General features: G+C 40.5%; 3 protein-coding genes across 5 annotated transcripts in view; 1 reads left to right on the forward strand and 2 right to left on the reverse strand.

The window, feature by feature from the left end:
* Positions 1 to 3176: 3176 nt before the first annotated feature.
* Positions 3177 to 7582, reverse strand: LOC108438763 (platelet glycoprotein V). Of its 2 annotated transcripts, none has more exons than XM_017716787.2 (2): positions 7532 to 7582; positions 3177 to 6116 (listed from the first exon to the last, which is right to left on the reverse strand). In XM_017716787.2, exon 2 carries the CDS (start codon positions 6105 to 6107, stop codon positions 4176 to 4178), a length of 1932 nt encoding a protein of 643 aa, XP_017572276.2. In that variant the 5' UTR covers positions 6108 to 6116; positions 7532 to 7582; the 3' UTR covers positions 3177 to 4175. The 2 variants fall into 2 exon arrangements, with proteins under 2 accessions (XP_017572276.2, XP_017572277.2); XM_017716788.2 differs by having other exon boundaries at positions 7441 to 7563.
* A 7296-nt stretch (positions 7583 to 14878) lies between these two features.
* On the reverse strand, positions 14879 to 17589 carry uts2d (urotensin 2 domain containing). The gene is made up of 5 exons (XM_037545086.1): positions 17454 to 17589; positions 16949 to 17050; positions 16764 to 16801; positions 16135 to 16228; positions 14879 to 15250 (listed from the first exon to the last, which is right to left on the reverse strand). Exons 1-5 carry the CDS (start codon positions 17551 to 17553, stop codon positions 15225 to 15227), a joined length of 360 nt encoding a protein of 119 aa, XP_037400983.1. The 5' UTR covers positions 17554 to 17589; the 3' UTR covers positions 14879 to 15224.
* Positions 17590 to 24382: 6793 nt separating this feature from the next.
* ccdc50 (coiled-coil domain containing 50) overlaps positions 24383 to 25064 on the forward strand; it is a 31383-nt gene continuing 30701 nt past the window's right edge. The window contains exon 1 of one of the 2 annotated variants that reach the window (XM_017716791.2): positions 24383 to 24642. In XM_017716791.2, coding sequence (XP_017572280.1) covers positions 24594 to 24642 — 49 coding nt within the window. In that variant the 5' untranslated portion in view covers positions 24383 to 24593. The remainder of the gene's footprint in view (positions 24643 to 25064) is intronic. The other variant, XM_037545349.1, reaches the window with a different exon arrangement.

Genomic DNA, 25064 nt, shown 5'->3' on the forward strand with positions numbered 1-25064 from the left:
ACAGCCTGCTGTTCTGAAATGCTCCTGTATTTTCCAAGCGTGGTTTATAGCTGATCTGGTGTGCTGAAACTTGGGCATGTTTCCACAGGCAGCTGGATGCCAAAAGCACTACATCAACAAAACATCTCAGTGATTCATATAAATTGCACAGCTTACTGACGCCACAGAGACGTTTAATTGTTCAAGCAGTGAATGTTTTAGTCTTTGCTCACAGTCTGGTCACATGTAAATAAAATATACAATACATTTTTTAAAAATAAGGATTTAAAAACTGTTGACTTGGATTTATAGTTCTAGAAAAAACTTGCTCAAAGTGTAATGTTTGTAGCAGGTCAAGGGTTGAAAGAACAAAACAGAACAGTTATTAAAGGTACCAAACTGTTACTGTTACTCTTGTCACTGGGGTGGTTCCCTCAAGGTGTATCAGTAACATTGGTCATGGAACACGATTGCACCATAATCCATTGAACTCCACACACCCGTCTTGTCTCCAGGCTTTTTATTTTACTGCTCTCTTTTAAAATATTTGGTCATGAAAAGGTACAAATATGCACTTTTCCTCTGGAATAAACCTATGAAAGGAGCACAATTGGACCTTAAGACCACAGTTTTACCTTTGAGGGAACATTTACATTATTTGTACCTTGATGAATGAAAAATGGACCTGCGCAGAACCTTCATTTCTAACTGTGTGGATCATGTGTGAAATTTTAATCAGTAGGTCACTTGAAATTTGCATAGAGAAAGCAGTCATTGTAAAGACAGGATAAACACACAAACACTGATTGTCTGTCATCTCAGCACTGCGGCTAAATTTTGGTCCCAGAGTATCTGTAAAAGTTTATGAATAGATATCTGGTAAACCACAGGAAATGAAAAACAATGGCAAAAATAGACTCTGGACAAAAATAGGTTACAGCTGGCTTACCTTTTAGGTGACTGAACTGTAGTTACACAAAAATATGGCAGCACACAAAGGAAAATGTCTTATTATCCAAAAACAGCTGAGCGATATCGCTAGGATTTGGTGTTGGCTGAGTAGCGGAGGCTGCCTCTTCAGATGAGCTAATGAGCTAACAGAGCTAATAATTGGATGTTGATTGCTTTTTTCCTCAGTTTACCATGTGCCAACATGTTATTTGTCTGAGAAATATCTCTTCACTGTTTTTGGACATAGCTAACATCAGCAGGGCAGTTAGCCTAGTTAGAAATAAAGCCGCACAATCTCTGCCTTCTCAGTCACGGCCTTGACAGCGTGTTCTTGCCAATGTGCTCATGTTAAAGCTGCTGTGTTTCATAGCAGCAAAGAATGAGCAAAATATGAACAAAACCATCACATTTCACTGAATTGTTAGCCATTTTATGTCTTCTTGTGATGGAGCTCAACAAATACCCAAAAAGTGCTTTCAGTATTCGAATACCAGCACCTCGATTGGTTAACCGGTAGATGCGCACATCCCTAGACTAGCCTAGTCTTCTTTCACCTTGAAAACAGAGGGTGAATTCATTAAAGTTGTTGAAAGTTTTATTTAATTAAATTTATATGAGTGGAGTGTACAAATGAGTTTGAGCTTGACGTTTATAGCTGCTTTCCATGCACTTTCATTCTATGCAGCATAGCTGCAGTTTGTAGTAGCACAGTGTATCCTGTGTGCAGGATGCCTAGAGCGTAACTGTACCAGCAAAGGAGACTTGATAACTATGTGACAATGATGGTATGTAAGATTATGAAGCAACACGCCTCTTGTTTTTGCGGTAAAGATGTCCAATGACCTGTCTTATTCTAATATACTTATATTAAGTTTTTTTTTAACTGTGCTTTCATTATTATTCTCATTTGTGCTCAGGCAGTTTGTAATGGTTTGTGCGTGTCGAACATCTGAATGGTGAGCTTCACTGGACTGAACTGGCCTGGTTTGTATAACAAGCACAAGTGGCTCCTTATCAGTGTAAGGTTTGCAATGTGTCATCTCAAGGTTGGGCTTCCTGAACTGTAGTCTTAGTCATGTGGGAGTGGCAAAAACCAGATTAAATACCCCACATGACATATACAGCAGGTTCGCTGAGTAAGGGCAACCACGTCAAAGACCTCAACAGTGGGACCATTGAATAAGGAGCAAGCGCTGTTTTTATAAGCTTTTTTTTCCTTATACCTTATTCTAGTTTTATTTCATACTCTCTCTCTCTCTCTCTCTCTCTCTCTCTCTCTCTCTCTCTCTCTCTCTCTCTCTCTCTCTCGCTCATATGCAAAGTTTGGCCAAATTATGTTTTGTTGATTTGTAAAAATAAGTACACATCATCTACAGCAGACCTTTCTCAACCACTGGTCTACCGGGCACTCTGGTGGTCCTCAGGCCAATACTTAGGTTGGGCCAGTGGTCCATAGTGGGCTGGTGTCAGAACTTAAAATAATAAAAATCAGTGAAACAATGAAATGTTTCTCTGCAAAATTAACCTTTCTTTACCTCATCAGTGGTCAGGACCTCCTTTAGGACCACCGCAGAGCAGGTTTTATTTGAACACTGACATGGTTGCCAGAGTTTTTAAACAACTCAGCATCGCTGCTGGATTAAACATAGTCCACCAACCAAAAAAATACGGCCAACAGTATCAAGATGAAGGACTACAGGATGATAAACTGTGCAGCAGTAGATCAATCATCACTGACTTTACATCTGTAAAATGGACCAACAATATAGGTGTGTCTTATAGAGTGGACCGTTAGTGGACACAGTGTAACACTGCTTTCTGATCCCCTCGTACCAACGCAATACTGCCACGATTTTGTCACTGCAGTGCTGAAAATGATCCACCACTCAAATAATACCTGCTCTGTGGTGGTCCTGTGGGGGTCCTGACCTTTGAAGATCAGGATGAAAGCTGCAAATAAAGTATGCAGAGAAACAGATATATCTATCTGTATGGTGAGTGTATCCAGTAATGTAGCCAGTGAGTGTATATTGCGCACTCTCAGCAAAAATGGTTCTATATTGTAAGAATAAGGAAAGTTTTCCATAGTAGAGTAGAACCACTTAATCATGCAAAACACATTCATCCATTCAGACGGTTCTTTGAGTGTTCAGGGTTCTATATGGAACCATTGTCTTTACTAACACTTGAACCCTTTTTTTAAAGGTGCACCTATTATTCTGCCAAGTGGCACATATGACAATAACTTCACTGTAAAGAAGCATTTTATTTGCCATTACAGAGAGAATAAGGGAATACATATCAACATTGCAAATATATTTTCTACATTCTCTCTTTAAAATAGCATAAATCATTGCTAATATTAATTTCTTTTATATTAGCTGTAAGATAATCTTATCATCACTGTCCAAAAACCTTTGGTGAAGAAAGAAAATTACATGGAAAAATAAAACTGGAACAAATGAATATATGAAAGAATAAATTAAACAAATGCAATGCTTTAAGCAAAAGAAATGAAAGCAAATAAGCAAGACATGTTGGGAACACACATCTGCATTTTAACACTTGTGTGGTCTTGATGCTTATGTTACTCAATGGGTCTGGATGACCCACCACATTATTAATCAATTTTTTGATTACCACATTTTTAATCAATACAGCAATAACCAGTTCTGTAATGTAGGAGGAGCACAGGGTGAAGGACACAGCACCTTCACACTTTTATTCCCTATGGGTTCAGCCCAACACCACATGCGTAATATAAATGTGTGGGGGTGAACAGAGTGACGACATCGAATATGTGTTATTTTGTAAGTTCTTCACAGAAAACGAGCAAAGGCTGAGGAACCTGGGGTTGAAATAATAATAAATCACATCTTTTTTTCTTTTGGTAAACATTAAAACATGAAAATGAGTCCCACAGACCCAAACACCACATAAGGGTTAATGTACAAATGAAAATGTGCAGAAGTATATTCTTTTTCCACCTCAATGTCAACTATTTAGGACTAGGAAACCTTGAAGGCCCACAAGAATCTATGAATATATGAAAGAGTTAATAAACCAAAAATAATAAATGCTTTAAAATGGACCATACTATGGAAAATGATTAGGTAACTTTCCTATGACTAGGAAATCTTGAAACCCCACAGGAATATATGAATACAACAGAAAACAATAAATGCTTTAATCAGAAAAATGGACTTTATTCTTGGAAATGACTCAAAATGAAACATATTCTTTTTCTAGCGTTTGCCTTTGAAACTTGGCAGTCTTTTAGCTATTATTGTCTGATTTCTGGTAACAGCTGTCCCTAAATCCCACACCACCTTATTAAGATGATACAATGCATAAGCACTGGCAACAATCAGGATAATGCCAGTGGCTATGAGCACAATATGCAGAGCCAGCAAGAGTCCACCATATAGTCCAGTTGCAGGTACTGTCCAGAGGTACACCCAGCCCTTGTAACGATTACTGTGAACAATATTAGGGCAACTCTCAAAGACCACAGTGTCATAGAATGCATCTATTGCTACATAGAATTGTTCCTCGGTTAAAGGAGTGGATGATGGGGTCTCAGTAGAGCTGTGGGTTGACAAGCTTGAGGCTGAAGATGGAGTTGAAGGAAACACAATGGATGTATCTTGTCTAGCTTGTGAGCTTCTGGTGGTGGAGGGATAGGGAAGGTGTCGGAGACGTGGAGGTTCCGAATGGATCACTGAAGCAGTCGTCACAAATTCATGTCTGGCCGAGGTCGTCGTGATGCCACACCGAAGGTGGTCATAGGTTAAAGAGACAAGCTTTTGGTTTTGTAATCGATAAGGTTCATCACATTTAACGTCATCCAGATCTGTAACTACCCTTTGGTTTTTCTTGATCCATTCTACAAAGTCCATAATATTGCATACACAGTCCCAGCGATTGTGCCCGAGAGTGACAGACTGTAGCGAGTCGGCGCCCTCGAAAACATCTCCAGGGAGATAGCTTAGGTGGTTATGACTCAGCTCGAGTTTGGCTAGATTTGGGAGGTTATGAAAGATCCTTGACGAAAGGGACTGAAGCACATTATCATTAAGCAGAAGGATTTTCAGACTGACAAGTTGTGAAAATTGGTCTGGGTGTAGATGCTGAAGATTGTTATATTTTAAAGATAGCTTTTGAAGATTGGTTTGGCAGCAGAAAAGGTCCCTTGGCAAAGAGCTGAGCTTTTCGTTATAGTGAAAATTGAGAGCCCTGAGGCCTGTCATGTTAGCAAAGAGGTTCCAAGGCACAGTGTTAAGATTGGTATTATACAGGTACAGCTCCTGGAGTCTAGGCATGTGGCCCATTAGCTGCTCTGACAGAGAGATTAGGGGGTTGTTGTACAGGGTGAGTTTGGTAATGTTTGGTAGAAAGTAAAAGCTTTCAGCTGGAAGGTACTGGAGTTGGTTGTTAGACAAAGTCAGGGTCAGTAGAGAGGGTAGGTGCCAAAAGAGCTGTGGAGGGATTTCTCGGATTTGGTTCTTATTCAGCATTAGCAACAATAGTTTGGGCAGATGATCAAAGGAACCATTCTCCAGAGTCTCCAACTGGTTGGAATACAGAATCAGTGACTTGAGTTGCACCAGATTGTGGAACAATGTCTGCGGTAACTTGCGCAGTAGGTTCCCACTCAGGTTCAAGTCATTCAAGCTTGTCATGCCCTGGAAGACATTAGCATCCAGCTTGGCAATTTGGTTTTTACTGAGGTTCAGTTCAGTGAGATTGACCAGACCTTGGAATATGTCTGCACTGACAGATGCCAGCTGATTCCCTTCCAGACGCAGCTGCTCCAAGTTGCCTAACCTGCTGAACACCCTGGCTGGAAGGACCGAGAGGGCATTATATGACAGCATGATTGACCGGAGCTGAGAAGCACCATAGAAGGCTTCTGCATGGATGGTGTGAAGAGAACTGTGGGTGATGCTAAATCTCAGTATGAAAGTGAGATGCTGAATGCTTTGAGCTTTCAGGATTTTAATGGAAGTGTCATTGAGTCTCAGAAGAAAGGTATGACTGGCATCCACAGGCGGTATGTCGGTGATGGCCCCTGTGCATTTGACGGCCCCATCTGAAACACACACGCACTCACTGGGGCAGAAGAGGCTGAGAGGGAGTATTGATGCAAGTTGGAAGAGAAGAAGAATGAACAACATGCTCTCAGACTGTGGAACAGTACATAAATAAGTTAGTTAACAGGTTTACACAGTTATCTCAATCTCACAAAATGACATGTACACTTTTAAAAAATAAAGGTTCCTAAAAGCTTCTTGACTTGTATGTATAATTCTACAAAGAACATATAGAATATCTGCATTATGTTGACATGCTTTAAACTTCAGAAGGTTCTTCATATGCCCATTGGTTCTTTAATACTCATCCATTGAAAGATTGTTTAGGCATCCAATCCAAAACTCCAAAGAACCCCTTTTGGGTTTATTTGGTGCTTTTACTTTTAAGGTAAAAGTGTAGGTAGTGCTATCAGTATCTCTATGTTTGAAAAACATAAACATTCCCAAATGGTTCTTTGCACACATCAGTGGTTCTATGAAGAAGCAACAATTTATAAAGAACCTTTAGATTATGTGGAAAAACCTTTAGCTGCTTGACTCTCCCACATCTCATTTCTGAAAGAATCATCCATTGAAAGGTTCTTTAGGGAACCAAAAGTGTCTCTATGGTACCACTCCAAATAAACCTTTTTGGTTCCTTTTGGCACATTTAGTTTTAGGAGAGGACACTAGAAAGAGGAAAGAAAAGTGCCACAATGACGTTTTCAAAGAATGAATAGAAGACCCACTTTTGGTTCCCTAAAGAACCATGTTTGAGTATGAAGACTCAAAGAGCCCTCACATACATGTAATACTTACAAAAAGTATGGGAAGCAAAAGTGCTTATTCTATGGCATCATGCAAAAAACACTTTTTAGCATCTTTCCTTTAAGCAGTTCTTTTCATGATCACTGTTCATTGTAATTCATATACTCATAATTCATATACTGTTACAGTCCATTATTTTTATTATTATTATTATTATTATTATTATTATTATTATTACCATCATCATCATTTAATTCACAAAAGTGGCTATCTAGGAATCATTTTTGATGCCATAATTTTTAAGAGTGTTTGTTAAACAAATTCCCCATGGACAGACCAGCCCTGGAGAGCCAGTGTCCAACGCCATTTGGTGATTTTCCTGCACAAACAGACCCGCTCATCCCTTAATTGCCAGGTTTGGCTGGTGTGTTTGAGCAGGGAAATCATCAAACTGTGCCAGGCACTGACGATCCAGGACCAGAACTGGATACCCTTACAAATAGCAATAGAAATATAATACAATAAAATAGAAATATTCTTTCCATTCTTTCCTAATATATCACTGTAAATGTAATGACTGGTGCATTCTACGTAAATATATTATGACATTCAGAAAAAAAAGAAAAAAAAAACAGAAATTTGAAACATTTGGTGAAGAAAGTATTTATACCTTTACAGAAATCTCCTCTTCTGTGATGTAAACAGTGAAAAGGTAATACTACTTAAGCATTAAGTAAATAAATCACCAAAGTTTTGCCTACCTCTTGTCACACCACAGAATGTCTTGTTGGAATGATGCAGCTGCTTATTTGTAAAAGATCATTAGGAAGGGAGTATTTCCTTAACATTTATCTACAGAGCAACAGGGGACCACGTGAATGCCTGAATCCGCTCTGATGGGTGGTCTAAAGAAGTCAAGGCAATGAATAATTTTGGACTGTTTCTGTTGGACTATTGTGCATGAAATGTGCACAAAATGTAAATGTATAAAAACCAAAAAGGAAATGTTTATATATATATATATATATATATATATATATATATATATATATATATATATACACACACACACATATGTCTGTCACTGCTGTCAGAAACAAAACCATCTCCATTTTTGTCATTTTTCAGTTTTTGACATAATTTGAAGGAACTCGCCGTCCTATATATTGTGTGTAACTTTCATCATGAATGGACCAAAATAAATGATCCAGAATGACTTGGAAATATGTCAGGTTCAATTGACTTACATTAAAAGTCGAGTATGTTTTTTCCTTCTCTTGTAAAGTTACCATTTTGGAGATACAAGGTTTTGTTCCAACAACAGTGATACATATATATATATATGTTCTCTGCATCTATGTCCCTTGATGTATGCAAGGGACAAGGCCGCAGTATTTGCTGGCCATGATCTTTGGACCCTCAGGCGGCACTGCATTAAAACCAGACATGATTCTCGAGTGGAAATTACTGCCCTTTTTGGAAATTATAGACACTGTGTCCTTTGGGCTAAAGACCTCTCAGCCAGCATTCATGATGGTATAGAGGTACATTAGTCCACATGGCATGGGTGATATGCACATCTGTGAAGGCACCATTAATGAACAATATATACACTGTTCAAAAAAATAAAGGGAACACTCAAATAACACATCCTAGATCTGAATGAATGAAATATTCTCATTGAATACTTTATTCTGTACAAAGTTGAATGTGCTGACAACAAAATCACACAAAAATCATCAATGGAAATCAAATTTATTAACCAATGGAGGCCTGGATTTGGAGTCACACACAAAATTAAAGTGGAAAAACACACTACAGGCTGATCCAACTTTGATATAATGTCCTTAAAACAAGTCAAAATGAGGCTCAGTATTGTATGTGGCTTCCACGTGCCTGTATGACCTCCCAACAATGCCTGGGCATGCTCCTGATGAGGTGGTGGATGGTCTCCTGAGGGTTCTCCTCCCAGACCTGGACAAAAGCATCCGCTAGCTCCTGGACAGTCTGGTGCAACGTGACGTTGGTGGATGGAGCGAGACATGATCTCATCTCGATACCTAATGGCAGTCAGGCTACCTCTGGTGAGCACATGGAGGGCTGTGCAGCCCTCCAAAGAAATGCCACCCCACACCATTACTGACCCACTGCCAAACCGGTCATGCTGAAGGATGTTGCAGGCAGCAGATCGCTCTCCAAAGGCGTCTCCAGACTCTGTCACATGTGCTCAGTGTGAACCTGCTTTCATCTGTGAAGAGCACAGGGCACCAGTGGCAAATTTGCCAATCCTGGTATTCTCTGGCAAATGCCAAGCGTCCTGCACGGCGTTGGGCTATGAGCACAACCCCCATCTGTGGACGTCGGGCCCCACCATCCTCATAGAATCAGTTTTATATAGGAGTCCGTCTCATGCTACCACGAGTGTGAAAGCACCACCAATATTCAAAAGTGACCAAAACATCAGCCAGAAATCATAGGTACTGAGAAGTGGTCTGTGGTCCCCACCTGCAGAACCACTCCTTTATTGAGTGTGTCTTGCTAATCGCCAATAATTTCCACCTGTTGTCTATTCCATTTGCACAACAGCATGTGACATTGATTGTCAATCAGTGTTGCTTCCTAAGTGGACAGTTTGATTTCACAGAAGTTTGATTTACTTGGAGTTATATTGTGTTGTATAAGTGTTCCCTTTATTTTTTTGAGCAGTGTATATATATACATATATATATATATATATATATATATATATATATATATATATATATATATATATATATATATATATATATATATGTGTGTGTGTGTGTGTGTGTGTGTGTGTGTGTGTGTGTGTGTGTGTGTGTGTGTGTTTTGGTAACATATGCTGCCATCCAGATGACATCTTTTTCAGTGAAGGCCTTGCTTATTTCAGCAAGACACAGTCAAACCACATTCTGCATGTATTACATCGACTATGCATTAAAATGTCTGCAGTTAATACCTGCCACCCACTTATAACATTTGGCACATTATTAAATGAAAAATACAACAGAACTGAACTGTTGAGCAGCTGAAATCCTATATCAAACAAGAACAACAAAACATTTTACTTTCAAAACTACAGCAATCGCTCTCCTCAGTTCACAAACGAGTGTTGTTGAAAGAGGTGATATAACACAGTGGTAAACATGCCCCTGTCCCAACTTTTTTGGAGTGTGTTGTTGGCATCAATTTCAAAATGGGCATATATATTTTTTTTTAAATCATAAGATTTCTCAGTTTCAACAGTTGATATGTTGTCTTTGTAGTATTTTCCTCTTAAAAATATGATTTACATGACTTGCATATCATTGCATTCTATTTTTCTTTACATTCTGCTCAGCTCAAGTGGGGTTGGATATAATTACAGAGTTTAGGTGTCTTAGTCACAACCATTGCTAACACATAGCCTTGCAGTCTCCGTATTCAAACACTGGCAGTACAATATGTCGTACCGAAGAGCTTGAAAAGTCTTTAAATGTGGCACTGTCACAGGATTTGTCACAAGTCAGATCATGAAATTTCTAGATCTGCTCCGGTTATCTGTAAGTGCTATTATGCTTTGAGCTCAGCCCCTTAGCTCCAGTGAAGGGTAACATTATTGCTACAGCATACAAAGACATTTTAGACAATGTTATGCTTCCAACTTTGTGGCAACAGTTTGGGGAAGACCTTTTCCTGTTTCAGCATGACTCTACCCCTGTGCATAAAGCAAGGTCCATAAAGATATGGTGTGTCAACTTTGGTGTGGATGAGCTTCAGTGGACTGCACCGGACCCTGACCTCAATCCCACTGAACACCTTTTGGGATGACTGTTGATTGCGAGCCAGGCCTTCTAGTCCAATCCCACAAATACTGTTTTGACTGTATGAGCACAAATTCCCACAAACACACTCTCAAATCTTGTGGAAAGTCTTCCCAGAAGAGGGGAAACAGCTGTAACTCCAGGTGTAGGTGTCCACATACTTTTGGTCATATTGTGTGTGTATATAGTATACATACGGTTGTTCACAAAGTGGCAGCCCTGGTTAAATTATATGTTGCAGTCTGCATTGTCCATTTACTATTTGTAGTGTTTGTATTGTCCAGTGCTGTATCATCACTGTAAGGAACAAAACCTTGTATTTCCAAAGTGGTAACAGGATAAGGAAACAAAACAACAATCTTTCCATGTTTATGCTAAGTCATCTCAAATATTGCTGACATGTTGTTCTGCTGGACCAGTTTGACCACCATGGAGCTTCGTGCTGTACAAGGCCGTGCAAACCTCACCTGCATGAACTGACTCTCGTGATGATACTGCGGCTTCACAGACTTGGACTATTCGGGCGTCATTCACACAGTGTAAAATGGAAAAAAGCAAAAGCAATAATGAAGATACAATTTTTGTTTTATGCATCAGCTTCACCAGTTATTTGTACTTGCAAGAGTACTTCACAAATTAAGTGTTTATGATTGTCAAATTGTCAAAATATACAGATTAAATCGTTTGTAGAACATTGGTTGGTTGCACAAATGCCCAAACATGCTTCATGTACACAGGGTCAACTAAATAACCCTCTCTATCCATCTCTGGTCCTCGTATGAGTCATCAGTCCATTGTCTGGCCCCTATAGGATCATCATTTGTTATACTGGGAACAACTGACAACTTGGCACAGCATTTTATATCAGAGACATAATCTAGTTCCTCTGTTTCCTTCTTTCTTTCTCTTTTACTTCCTCCCATTTTTCATCTGTTTCTCATGACATGGTGTCTGTCTGTGGATGATAGAGCTCTATCTGCACAACGGTGCCGTGTCCGGCCACAACCAGTGAGTCAGCTACCACTAGCTGCTATAAACAGTAATTGCGTGCCGAAGCTTCTTTGTAAGAGGCCACATTTGAGGCCATGGTATAATGCGGTCAGTTCATTTCTATATGTTTCTAATAATTCTACACTTACTGACAACTTTATTAGAAACACTTACCTTGTAGGTCCTACCTGCTTTTGTGGTGTTAGAGGCTGCAGCCCATCTGTTTCCCTTCATGCTTGATTAACCCTTAATCATTGGTCAGTTTGGGATCGGAAAATCACTCTTGGATGGATATTTTTAGGTTGCTGACCACTCTTAACCTAGCAGTAACAGTGATGTGTGTAAAAACCTTTAGGTTTGGATCCTAATGACTTCTAATAGTTGTTTTTCAGCAGATCAGCGGAGCATTTGTATAATGCTAATCAGAAATGGGAATTTCAAACAAAAACAAACAAACAAAACACAGGCAAGCCTGAGTAAGAAACACCAACCTTAATGTAGTAAATGCATAAAACCTTCTGTTTAAAGCTCACTAAAGCTTCAGCTGGATTAGCTGTTATGCTAGCTATGCTAATTATGCCCACTGAGTGTTTCCTTTGGTTTCTGACGTTTTTAATGTGTTTTGGCATGTTTAATGGGTTGATATCACAATATAACAGACTTTTATTCACTGAGCATTAGCACTGTGGTTGAAGTATATCTGCTGTTATTGACTCCTCTTCACTCCCAGTCCTGGTGGGCCTCAGTTCTGCACAGGTTGCTGCTAGTTTAGCATTAGCCATTACCCTTTTCACCTATGTTTTTCCCCTCAGTGTAACGTAGGTGTCCGACAGGTTGAAGTGAGCGCTGCACATATGCGTGCTGTTTCGAATTACTTTGAATGTCGGCCCCTCACTCCTTTTTATTGCAATTAACCATTTCTTTCTGAGCTCATTATCAGTTGGAGATGAATGAAAACTCTGAAGAGAGAACTCTAAGATGAGTGACACCCTCTGGGGCTTGGAGGAAAGACTCCTACTTTATGTGGCTGTGTTAAGAATATTTCAAACCAGCCATTAGGGGTGTACTTTGTGTACTTCTGGTGCCGGTCCCAAGCCCGGATAAATGGTGAGGGTTGCGTCAGGAAAGGCATCCGACGTAAAACTTGTGCCAAAACTTGCGGATCACAAATTTGATTGCCATACCAGATCAGTCGAGGCCCGGGTTAACAACGACCGCCTCCGGTGCTGTTGACCACGAAGATGCAAGGAGTAGAGGTCGTAAAGGTGGATGACTTCAAATATCTTGGGTCAACCATCAGGAGCAATGGACAGTGTAGAAAAGAGGTGAAGAAGAGGGTGCAGGCAGGATGGAGCGGGTGGAGACGGGTGTCAGTGACAGAAGGATAGTGGCAAGAGTGAAAGGGAAGGTTTACAAGACAGTAGTGTGTCCTGCTATGATGTATGGTTTGGAGACTGTGGCTCTATGACAAGGATGGACAAGATTAGAAATGAGCAGATCAGAGGGACAGTGAAGGTGGAGCAGTTTGGAGATAAAGCCAGAGAGGCCAGGTTGAGATGGTTTGGACATGTGTTGAGGAGGAATAGTGGATATATTGGTCAAAGAATGTTGGAGATGGAGTTGCCGGGTAGAAGGAGAAGATGTAGACCTCAGAGAAGGTTTATGGATGTAGTGAACATGGACATGGAGATGGTTGGTGTAAAAGTAGAGGAGGCAGTGGATAGGGCAAGATGGAGGCAGATGATCCGCTGTGGCGACCCCTAAAGAGAGCAGCCGAAAGAAGAAGAAGAAGTTAAGAATATTTCAGTATCCCTTTTGGGTCCTTATAGAACAGTATGCTGTCTTCAAGATGCTTCTATTAGCAAAGTTCCAGACATGTCTGAAACGTAGGTTGTTAAAAGATAGGTTTAACATATATTACTTGAAAGTAATATATGTTTTTTCTTTCTCCTGTAAAGTTAATGGGGTGGCAAAGTGGTATGGTGGGCAGCTCTGTCGCTTCACAGCAAGTAGGGCCTGGGTTTGATTCCCTAGCTGGGTGACCAGGGTCCTTTCCATGTGGAGTTTGCATGCTCTCCCCGCGTCTGTGTGGGTTTTCTCCGGGTATTCTGGTCTCCCCGCCCCACAGTCCAAAGACATGCAGTCGGGCCAGTTGGACATGGTAAATTGCTCTAGGTGTGAGTGAATGTGTCTGTCTGCCCTGCGATGGACTGGCGACCTATCCAGAGTGTATCCTGCCTTATGACCACTGGGATATAATGGTAACCGTGGTATAATTTTTTGGGAGATGTCTGTTGTTGAGAAGCCTGTTGTTAATTTTCATTTGATGTTTATTTTAAAATAGCTGAAGGTTAAAAGATCATATAAATTCCTGTATACAACAATAAATGGAATGTTCCTTTTTATTAGGGGGCAGTTGTGCATAAAATGTAGGACACATGGGGTTAAAATGACATTTTTTGTTAAATTAAATAAATGAATAGGGAAAAAATATTTCTTTTTGCAGTAAAGTGCTTGGAAGTTAACCAAATAACATTGTAATAATGGTGTACTGGAAAATTTTAATTAATACATTTCATAGAGCAGGTCGGTGCAGCAGGACAGCCCACAATTAAACATGGATACAAACATTTTATGTGCTTTTGTAATCATTTAAATGCTCATTTTAATTGTTTTATTTTGAATTAAAGTGCACATCCCTTCATGTTTCACAGAAATGATAAAAAACAGTCACTTTATTGCTTCTAAAAAGGTAATGGGACGTAAATTGAACTCATGGAAAGTGCTGGAAGTTAATATGCTGATCACCTGGGAAACCAGCTGTTGTTATGTTTTGCATTAATGTATTTGTGATAGGTATGCTGGTCAACCATCATGACCATGCTGAGTGTCCAGCTAAACCAGCGCCAGACCAGTACTAGACCAACATAAAGCAGCTTGATCCAGCATGAAATTGATGCTGGCCTGTGCTGGTCTTTAAGCCTTTTTAGGTCCTATTTTCCATTACACTGCCCTGTTTGGATCTCTCTGCCATGAATGGACTAAAAAATATGCTTAGACCAAAACATTACAGCAAAAACGTCAACACAACACAAAACCATGTCAAAAACACATCCGGCAGCATATTTGTGTTATAACCTTTAGGGAGTTTTTGGAGACGTCTGGTTCACAGAAGAACACACCATGTAATGACTGCTACTCTTGAAAGATGATTTTCAGAACACATACAGAAGTTTCAGGTTCAAGAGCTGAGACATAATAGGTTTAGAATCAATGAGAGAATTTATTCTTCGCCAATAGAGGGAGACAAAACCTTATGAAAGAGTCAGTTTATAAAGAGTGAGCGGTTTTACAGGACAAGCAGAAACGTGGTACATTATGCATGTTCAGGTGTTGACATAGCTGGTGCAAGAGAGTTACTGTCTGTGAACAGGGATTGGTCACATGTTTAGTTAATCCATTTATTACATCAGTCAGTGATATACAAGATACAGGAAGCTCAACTATCAAAGAAAAAAGCATCATAATGGTTTGCTACTTTTTAAGAAACATCTTATTTTTCTATCTTCTAAAGGATTTCCCTGTTGTTATTGTAGAGATCTTAAGGCAGTAGATAATGTTCTTCGTCCAGAAGTGAGCATCACACACAGTACTTCCAAAAACAAGCTGCAAAGACAAAAACAAAGGATTTTAAAAGCAGACAGCACATAGACAGATGCCTAAACCGGTTAGTAAAATAATAACACAGTTTCACTGATACAATGCACCACTCTTATGAAGCATCAAAAGCTGTTTGACTGCTAACTTCTATAACACACTGAAGTGCTGAGAAGCCACAGAGCTGCACGCTTATGAAAATGCTACTTAGAGGGCACTTAAGCTGGATCCATGGTTGATACTAATATAAAAATCTGCACATTTGCAGACTAATTGTGTGTTGCTTACATTGGAAGATGTGCTTTGCTGATTTCTTTGTGTATTGGAACTCCTCATTAAGTCTTAATTCAATAGGTGCATTCCACTTTGAATAACTCCACAAGCAAAGTCTGCTACAGCGTGCATTCAAACCAAGTTGGCAAAAATTCTCTATAGGTCCCCTGAATAGGACAAGCATGATAAGTTTGCAAGTCTGAAAGTCTGGAGAAGCCTGGAGAATTAGATTGGGCATGTGTGAGTGAGTGAGTGAATGAGTGAGTGAGTGAGTGAGTGAGTGAGTGAGTGAGTGAGTGAGTGAGTGAGTGAGTGAGTGAGTGAGCGAGCGAGCAAGTTACCAACCGGTTCCAGGAGGTGCTTCACATTCAGTTATGTCCATTTCTACAGTGCAGGTACATATATGTATAAATGTATATGTATCACTGCTGTTGGAGCAAAAAATGCAAATTGGGTCCATTCATATACACAATGTAAGGACAACAGGCATTTTCAAACAATGGCAGATGAAGTGTGATCCAACAGCAGGGGAGTGTGTGTGTGTGTGTGTGTGTGTGTGTGTGTGTGTGTGTGTGTGTGTGTGTGTGTGTGTATATGACGTTGAGAAAAACAGAACTCACCATCCCCCCTTTTACTAGGCTGAGAATTTGTTCTACCCTTTGCTCTGGAGGCCAGCTGCCTCTTGAGGTTCAGTTCTTCTCTGAGGGCTTCCACCTGAAACAAGATTCATACGATTAGCCTTAAAGTACAGAATGTGTCTTATCTAAAATGTGTCAGCTACTTGTAGTTGGTCCCAGATTCAGTTTACAGCCCAGTGAAAGATTCACCCTGATGAACAAAATCATAAAAACAATTCAAAGATTCCTCTTGTTGTCCAAAAGTCATTAATGTTGCTTTCTGCTTTCCTGATGAGTTGATAGTATAGAATATTCAGATTGTTTAGCAGGTGTTCTGGGACTGGTTGTTATTGTTATGATGTCAAGCTTGTAACAGTAAAAAGACAGAAAACTTTTTGGTGCTATTTAGAACCACCTCTGCTAATGAGCTGTAGTCCATAACAAAGAAGAGAACCTAATAAGGCATTGCAGTGCGTTTGGAACAAACACCTCCGCCTGTAGATGCTGCAACCCTATGATGCTGAGATGCTTACTCAGTTACTCAGATACTCACAGTGCAAAAGTAAATTCTTTTCTATGAATTTCATTCACTTTTACTGCAATCAAATCTAAAAGAAGTGAATATACTTTACCTCTTGTAGCTCTGCAAGCCTACTGCCCAACTCAAGCCCTGAAACAGAACATAACATGCTGTAAGTGTTTACAATACATACACAGTTTGATGAACTGTGTCATTGTGTATGCCTACTGTTTATGATAAATATGAACAATACATTATGTGAATATAATACAGAACTGTACTTATGCCTTGCCATACCAATCACATCTTCTTGGTCTGGAATAATGTTGTTATGCAGCAACAAAGCAATAATTCTGTTCGGAATATTAGCATCGTCCTTTGACTGGAAAACCTGGTTGCCTGCAAAACGTGAGCCATAAAAGAGACACAAGTAAATTAAGTGTATTTTACTTTAGATCAAAACAACTATTATGTAATATGCTCTCTATGATCAATGGAAATTTTCCTGTGTCCTGCAGAAAAGAAAAAAAAAACGTTAACTAAAATCATACTTATAATAGGAGCCAAGGGCAAAGTGTTTCAGCATCTGCCCATTGACTTCTATTGTAAGCATATTAAGTTTTCTGCCCTTTAACTACGTGTGGGGAAATGCTTTGAAATAATTGTCCATGACTAACTGTATGTTACAGATATAACAGATATAACCAATAGAGATCAGGAGGAAAAACACTGGAGCTTTCCTTTAAAATGAATCTTGTTGACACGCTGCACTGATATTGTTTTGCATGAAAGTTTTACTCACCAGAGCCCACGAGGCTCCTCGTCTGTACGTTGAGAACGCCCTGCAGAAGTAAAAACGTGAGGAGCGTGGTGAGAAGGTTCGCTGAGGGAATTCTGTCCATGGTCCTGAAGCGATGCTCTCAGTGATGGTTACCTCTCTGTGACCAAAGGCTCTTCTGCTCGTGGTCCTTTCAAGAGGGATACTTTTAATCAGGCGCTCCGAAGTAATATGTCATTGCCGCAAATCAATAGGTTGACGATGTGGTACTTTTTCGCCAAGGGACTCTGTCTTCAAGAGCAGGACGGTGACAGATGAGAGTGATGACCTGACGTCAGCCTCAGGGCCAATGTCCCTTATCAATCAGATTAATAGAAACAACACCACCTAAAAACAACACGCACATAAATCACTGAGGCCTTATTTCTGTGGATGCAGTTTATCAGTGAGGATATGCAAGTGTACCTGGCACTGTTCTTTTCATTTGCCTAAAAGGCTTCAGCGCGAGGTAAGAACATAAGTCATGATGGAGAAGAAGGAGAGAATTAGATTTACTGTTTGAGGCAGTAAGTTGCTTCTGTTGTTCATCTCAGGGCTTGATAGCTCATAGTTTTACAAAGCATAATTCATACTAAAATCGTCAATATTCCTGGGATTTTATACTTTGTATGTCATTGCTAGCACATGAAAACCTTGTATTTTCTTTTATTTAATCAATTTATTGTTATTATAATCATTTCTTCATGATAAAGGGACTTTATCCTTCTCCTTAAAGTTACCATTCTGGTGATAGAAGGTTTGGAAACAATATACACTGCTCAAAAAAATAAAGGGAACACTCAAATAACACATTGTAGATCTGAATGAATGAAATATTCTCATTGAATACTTTGTTCTGTACAAAGTTGAATGTGCTGACAACAAAATCACACAAAAATCATCAATGGAAATCAAATTTATTAACCAATGGAGGCCTGGATTTGGAGTTACACACAAAATTAAAGTGGAAAAACACACTACAGGCTGATCCAACTTTGATGTGATGTCCTTAAAACAAGTCAAAATGAGGCTCAGTATTGTGTGTGGCCTCCACATGCCTGTATGACCCCCCTACAATGCCTGGGCATGGTCCTGATGAGGTAGCGGATGGTCTCCTGAGGGATCTCCTCCCAGACTAAAGCATCCGCCAACTCCTGGACAGTCTGTGGTGCAACGTGGCATTGGTGGATGGAGCGAGACATGATGTCCCAGATGTGCTCAATTGGATTCAGGTCTGGGGAACGGGCGGGCCAGTCCATAGCTTCAATGCCTTCATCTTGCAGGAACTGCTGACACACTCCAGCCACATGAGGTCTAGCATTGTCCTGCATTAGGAGGAACCCAGGGCCAACCGCACCAGCATATGGTCTGACAAGGGGTCTGAGGATCTCATTTCGGTACCTAATGGCAGTCAGGCTACCTCTGGCGAGCACATGGAGGGCTGTGCGGCCCTCCAAAGAAATGCTACCCCACACCATTACTGACCCACTGCCAAACCGGTCATGCTGAAGGATGTTGCAGGCAGCAGATCATCTGTGAAGAGCACAGGGCACCAGTGGCGAATTTGCCAATCCTGGTGTTCTCTGGCAAATGCCAAGCGTCCTGCACGGTGTTGGGCTGTGAGCACAACCCCCATCTGTGGACATCGGGCCCTCATACCATCCTCATGGAGTCGGTTTCTAACCGTTTGTACAGACACATGCACATTTGTGGCCTGCTGGAGGTCATTTTGCAGGGCTCTGATAGTGCTCCTCCTGTTCCTCCTTGCACAAAGGCCGAGGTAGCGGTCCTGCTGCTGGGTTGTTTCCCTCCTACGGCCTCCTCCACGTCTCCTGGTGTACTGGCCTGTCTCCTGGTAGCGCCTCCAGCCTCTGGACACTATGCTGACAGACACAGCAAACCTTCTTGCCACAGCTCGCATTGATGTGCCATCCTGGATGAGCTGCACTACTTGAGCCACTTGTGTGGGTTGTAGAGTCCGTCTCATGCTACCACGAGTGTGAAAGCACCACCAACATTCAAAAGTGACCAAAACATCAGCCAGAAAGCAGAAAGGTACTGAGAAGTGGTCTGTGGTCCCCACCTGCAGAACCACTCCTTTACTGAGTGTGTCTTGTTAATTTCCAATAATTTCCACCTGTTTTCTATCCCATTTGCACAACAGCTGTGAAATTGATTGTCAATCATTGTTGCTTCCTAAGTGGACAGTTTGATTTCACAGAAGTTTGATTTACTTGGAGTTATATTGTGTTGTTTAAGTGTTCCCTTTATTTTTTTGAGCAGTGTATTTAAAGGGCCCATGTGATGGAAAAATAATGTTCCTTTGTTTTATTTCAATAAAAAAAAGTTGGATGTTGTATGTGAACATTGTTAAAGTTTCAAAATCTACTGTTCGCTCTACAGTCCATACAGTCTATATATGGAACAGAAACTGCTATAACAGTCTGTGTTGAATTCCCTGGTTTTGTGATGTCATTAAACCTTCCCGTTTTACATATATCAGTCTTAAAGGCACACTAACAAAAACAGCCTGTTTAATTCGAAGGGCCAAAGAGAGGTTGGAAAACGGCCAGGTAATTTGAATTAATTAACTGATGTTAATGAACTGATCCACAGAGACATTTAAAAAAATAAATACTATAAAAAATACTTTATATTTTTAATTCTGGAAAGAAATTCATAAATAGACGTGACCTGCACTTTAGATTTTGTTTACATAACATCTTTTCAAGAATTTAAGTTTGAGCCTATAGAGCTTGTGAAAACATATGTGTAATTGGGTGTAACTAAACTTTTGACTGTGATTTTATTCATGCTGCTTCTAACTTTATGATGTCCAAGCAAGATGTGTTATGTTGGCTCCCAGAACCGGAAGCGTGCGCTTTGTGGGCTGCCTGCAGTGCCTTATTCCAGTCTTCATAGCTCAGGGCTAGTTTAAATAGAGTTGGGCAGAATACTTGAAAAAGCAAGTGATATCTGGATACTGACTATGCTGTACTAAACATATTCAGTAACAAATTCCAGTACAATCATAAAAAAGGCTGTATTCAGAATAAATTCAGCAGATATTTAGAATGTATCTTGATATGGCAGATGGGAGAAACTCTGCTGCCCACACTGTTCCTCATGGTCCTGGGGTTTGGTCCCCAGGCAGGAATTCTATACACTCTAAGGAAAAAAGGTACAAACCTGTCTCTAAGGTAGTGCAGTGCCCTTCTTTTCACCAGGGTGGTACCTTCAAGGATACATCTCAATACCTTTAGTCAATTAATTAATTGTATCATAATCCATAGAAACTACATTGTCTAGGTTGTATCGACTCCACACTCCACTCGTCTCCAGGTTTTTTATTTTATTGTCCTGTTTTATAACATTCGGTTATAAAAAAGAAACAAATGTGTACTTTTGATCTGGGAAAAACGTATTTACGGTTCACTATTGGACCTTAAAACCACTGTTTTACCTTTGAGGGAACATTTACATTGTTTGTACCTTGATGAATGAAAACCTGTGCCTGCACAGAACCTTTATTTTTAACAGTGTACAATACCAAAAAGTGTCTTTGGGCAAGGCTCCTTACACTACATTCACCTACCTTAAAACATTTTTAGTACTGCATCTAGGTTAGCTCAATCAAACAGTTTTAAGCCGAGCTCACTCAAAAAAATCCTTATAGGCTAAAATTGCTTAAGATTTTTTGGTGTCTTTTTACTTCACTTCTTCCCCCAGTTTAGTCATCACCAATTCCCACCCACAGGCTTACACTTCCTTATCACCCAGTACTCCCAACCTGTGAAATAAAAAGTAAACTAGAGCAAAGTGTAAAACTGCTTTCAGTATTTTCACAGCTTAACCGTGGCACAACAAGAAGAGTGACTAAACTTCAGAATCAAATCGTTTTATTTCACCAAACATGTTACACATACCAGGAATTGGTCTTTGTGAGTCATAGCTGTATGACATGTAACTTACTAAACAGACCAGATAGCACATAGACCGATAACAAGTACTAAACTAAGGGAAAAGTAAAATAAAACACAGTAAATACAAAATAGAATAAAGAGTAATAATAAAAAACTGTCAATGTGAAAGAAGCTCAGCAGATGTACATATAGGATGTGTATATATGCAGATATAAATGTCTGCATGTGCAGGTCAAGTAGACATGTGCTGTGAAATATATAGAAACTATTATATGTAGAATATTGCAGAGTAATATTTGTGTTGTGCTTGTACAAGTGGATCAGAAACAATGGTGCTGCTGGAATTTTTAAACACTGTCCACTCACTGTCCACTCTATCAGACATACCTGTGTTGTCACAGGACACTGCCCACAGGACGCTGTTGGCTGGATATTTTTGGTTGGTGGACTATTCTCAGTCCAGCAGTGACACTGCTGTATCTGATCCACTCAGACCAGCGCAGCACACACCAACACACCACCACCACGCCAGTGTTACTGAAGTGCTGAGAATGATCCACCACCCAAATAGTACCTGATCTGTGAGGGTCCATGGGGGGGCCTGACCACTGAAGAACAGGGTAAAAGGGGGCTAACAAAGTATACAGAGAAACAGATGGACTACAGTCTGTAATTGTAGAACTACAAAGGGCACCTATATAGTAAGCAGAGCTAATAAAATGAGCGTAGAAACAAGGAGGTGGACATAATGTTGTGCCTGATCGGTGCTCAATTATAAATGAAAATTGGACCCTTTAGACAGGAATGAAGCTGTATACATAATGGGTCTATCATTGGTTGGCTTGCAGAACTGTGTAATGTCTTGTAGTAGCCTCTCAAATTAGAACAGCCTCAACAACCCTCCTGACCAGACATGGTGATGGCACTTCCAGCAAATGAAATTCAAAAAGGTCTTCTTTTCCATAGCCTCTCATTAAAATGATACGTCTTACAGAGATGATAATAATAAGACTCAATATTTTGTCACACCATCAGCAGCACCATCTCTTCTCAGCAGTGCAGAAGACAGATTCAAGCTTTATTACTGCTGAAATAATGAATGTCCAGCTCTGAGCCTAAAGACTATGTGGAATAATGTGCGTTTTTTCATATTCTTTCAGTTTTTCCAGGGCTTTCATTTACTGGCCATTTTAGGGATGTCATTGAATTTCAAATGTAAATGAGAAGCTCTCTTTCAGCCACAATGCTTAGACTACGGTTCAGTTTCTACCTGGGCTGAAGAAAGAACATTAAGTGGATTCTTTTTGACATGCCATTTTACAAATTATGTTGTTTGAAATACTCATAGGCCTAAAAGTAAAAGACATTCAGTTCTATACAGTCATCATTTTCTTCTACCTTTATTAGGTACATCTTCCTTGTATCCACAATCATTGTCTGCTTTATCCGGTGCACTTACCATAGAGGTGCACTAGTTAGTCCTACTATTGCAAGTTGTCAGTCAGTCTGTTTCTCTGCTCTGTTCTGATTGGCTGCCCTAATTCAAAAAGCACTGAGACATGCCTCAGACCTTCAGCACGAATGGGCAGAGCTAAACTGCTGTAGGCTGAATAGGTGGATAGTCAGTTCTCAAGACTTAAGAGAAACAATGAATTCAAAACAGGCTGTTTTTGCTGCATAGCTTCCATTTTTTTTTGACTGTATATGCTGGTTAGACAATGGTACATTTTGAAAGTTTAAAAGTGTTTACGTCCTACTTAAGACTCTTTTACTCTCAAAAATAAAAAAAACAACATATGGACCCTTGAAACAGCCCAGTATCACTGCTGGACTGAGAAAAGTCCACCAACCAAAATTATCCAGCCTACAGCATCCTGTTGTCACTGCCGTGTCTGATCCACTCGTACCAGTGCAACACTCTCCAATACAACATATCGTGTCAGTATCAGCGCAATGCTGAGAATGATCCACCACCCAAATAAATGGGGGAAAAATGAAGAATAACAAGGTATGCAGAGAAACAGATGGACTGTAACCTGTAGTTGTAGAACCAAGTGCACCTATATGGTATGTAGACTACATAAAATGGGCGACGAGTGTAGAAAGTCAAGGACACCAAGGACACCCATACATTAAACTGCTAGCAGTGAAACTCGAGTAATTCTCTATAGCTGTACAGTACACATATAGAGGACATACAGAGAACTGTACACCTCATGACCATAAGGACACCTGACCATCACACCTATATGAACTTGTTGGACATCCTATTCCAAAATTATAACCCACCCCTACAGCATCCACTTTCTGGGGCTTTACACCACTCCAGCCGACACTTGGCATTGCACATAGTGATCTTAGGCAGTGGCAGTTTGGAACGCTGTAGTGTTTGTCTATGGAGATCTCATGGCTATGTGCTTAACTGAATACGTTAGAAATGTGTGTCTGAAACACTTGGACTTGAATACAACTAAATATGCAGAAATAAGCATTCACAGGTACACAGACGATGTGTTGAATGAGTCTACAGCAATGTCTATAAAGCGGCAAATGAAAAACGAAAGGTGTCTAGTGATAAATCGTCCAAAAAGGGAAAAGAACAGCAGTAACAATAGCAATAACAGCAATGTATGAAAAGGTGGGCGATACAGGTGTACGTATAATAAAGTGAGTGTACTAAGAGGTACGTTCTGACTATTTATAGTGTTCCTTCTGGCGGCTTTCCTGTTTCCCAACCAACACTAATACTAATCTGATTTCATGCAAAGCATAACAGAGCCGTATTTATCATACACATCTCTGTCTGAGCACATACAGCGCATTACTAACGTTGCGAAGCGTTTCTCAGAACATTCGATCTGCAGGTCATCTACACGCAGGAGTTTGGGCTGCCGCTCGTTTGTAGGTCCGCGAATTAGCGTGACTTGCGCGTTACGTCAGCGAAGGGTGCGTCACGCTCAACGCAGCGCGACGTAAAATGGCGCTGAACGCGTCCGTGTTGTGACAGAGGGAGGGGTGAGAGGGAGGCAGGCAAAAAAAAAGAGAAAAGGCTTTCTGGCAGCGGCGTTCGTTGGGCTCCAGAAACCAATCAAGGGGATACTACACTCGAGACATCAATTGAACACCTGACAGGAAAAGCAGTCAATCTATCAGCGGCGACCTTCGGAGAATCATTGGATTTGACAACAAATGTTTTGACAACATGGAAGATTTCAGTATCGATCAGAAAAAACTGCCTGGCGTCAAACAGGGTGAGTTTGGGAGTGCGGCGGTGCTGCGTGCGTGTGTGTGTGTGTGTGAAGGGTTTGCCTTCCCAATATTTCTGACATGTGTTGCAAAGGCTCAGTCCGAAATGTCTGTGAAGGTTTTCAGTCACATTTCTTCGGTCAGGACCGAGACGCGCTCACCGTCGGCTGTCTGAAGCAGGCTAAACGGGGTAGACGGAGCGCTTCAGCAGCGTTGCTGCCGCTGCGGCTGATGTTTGAATAGTGACAAGCTGCCTCCGTTGCGGCACCAGAAAGGAGCCAAACCGCTGCAGTCACTCCATTTTGGGGGGCTTTGAGCAAGTCTGCAACGGCAGTGATTTAGTTTGAATGGCTTAGCTAATTGTTGGTCAGTCGGTCTAAGCTTTAGTTGTTAAGTTCCGCAGTACCGCTGCTTTTCGCCCTGCACT

This window comes from Pygocentrus nattereri, chromosome 15, assembly GCF_015220715.1.
Source record: "Pygocentrus nattereri isolate fPygNat1 chromosome 15, fPygNat1.pri, whole genome shotgun sequence".
NCBI lineage: Eukaryota > Metazoa > Chordata > Actinopteri > Characiformes > Serrasalmidae > Pygocentrus > Pygocentrus nattereri.

What these genes read in the sequence shown, in the direction of transcription:
- LOC108438763 (XM_017716787.2), bottom strand. Translation starts at nt 6,107, where the DNA reads ATGTTGTTCATTCTTCTTCTCTTCCAACTTGCATCAATACTCCCTCTC.
- uts2d (XM_037545086.1), bottom strand. Translation starts at nt 17,553, where the DNA reads ATGGACAGAATTCCCTCAGCGAACCTTCTCACCACGCTCCTCACGTTT. An exon ending in AGACCAAGAAGATGTGATTG is followed by an intron (nt 16,802 to 16,948) that starts GTATGGCAAGGC and finishes GTTCTGTTTCAG; the next exon opens with GGCTTGAGTTGGGCAGTAGG. An exon ending in GGCTTGCAGAGCTACAAGAG is followed by an intron (nt 16,229 to 16,763) that starts GTAAAGTATATT and finishes ATCTTGTTTCAG; the next exon opens with GTGGAAGCCCTCAGAGAAGA.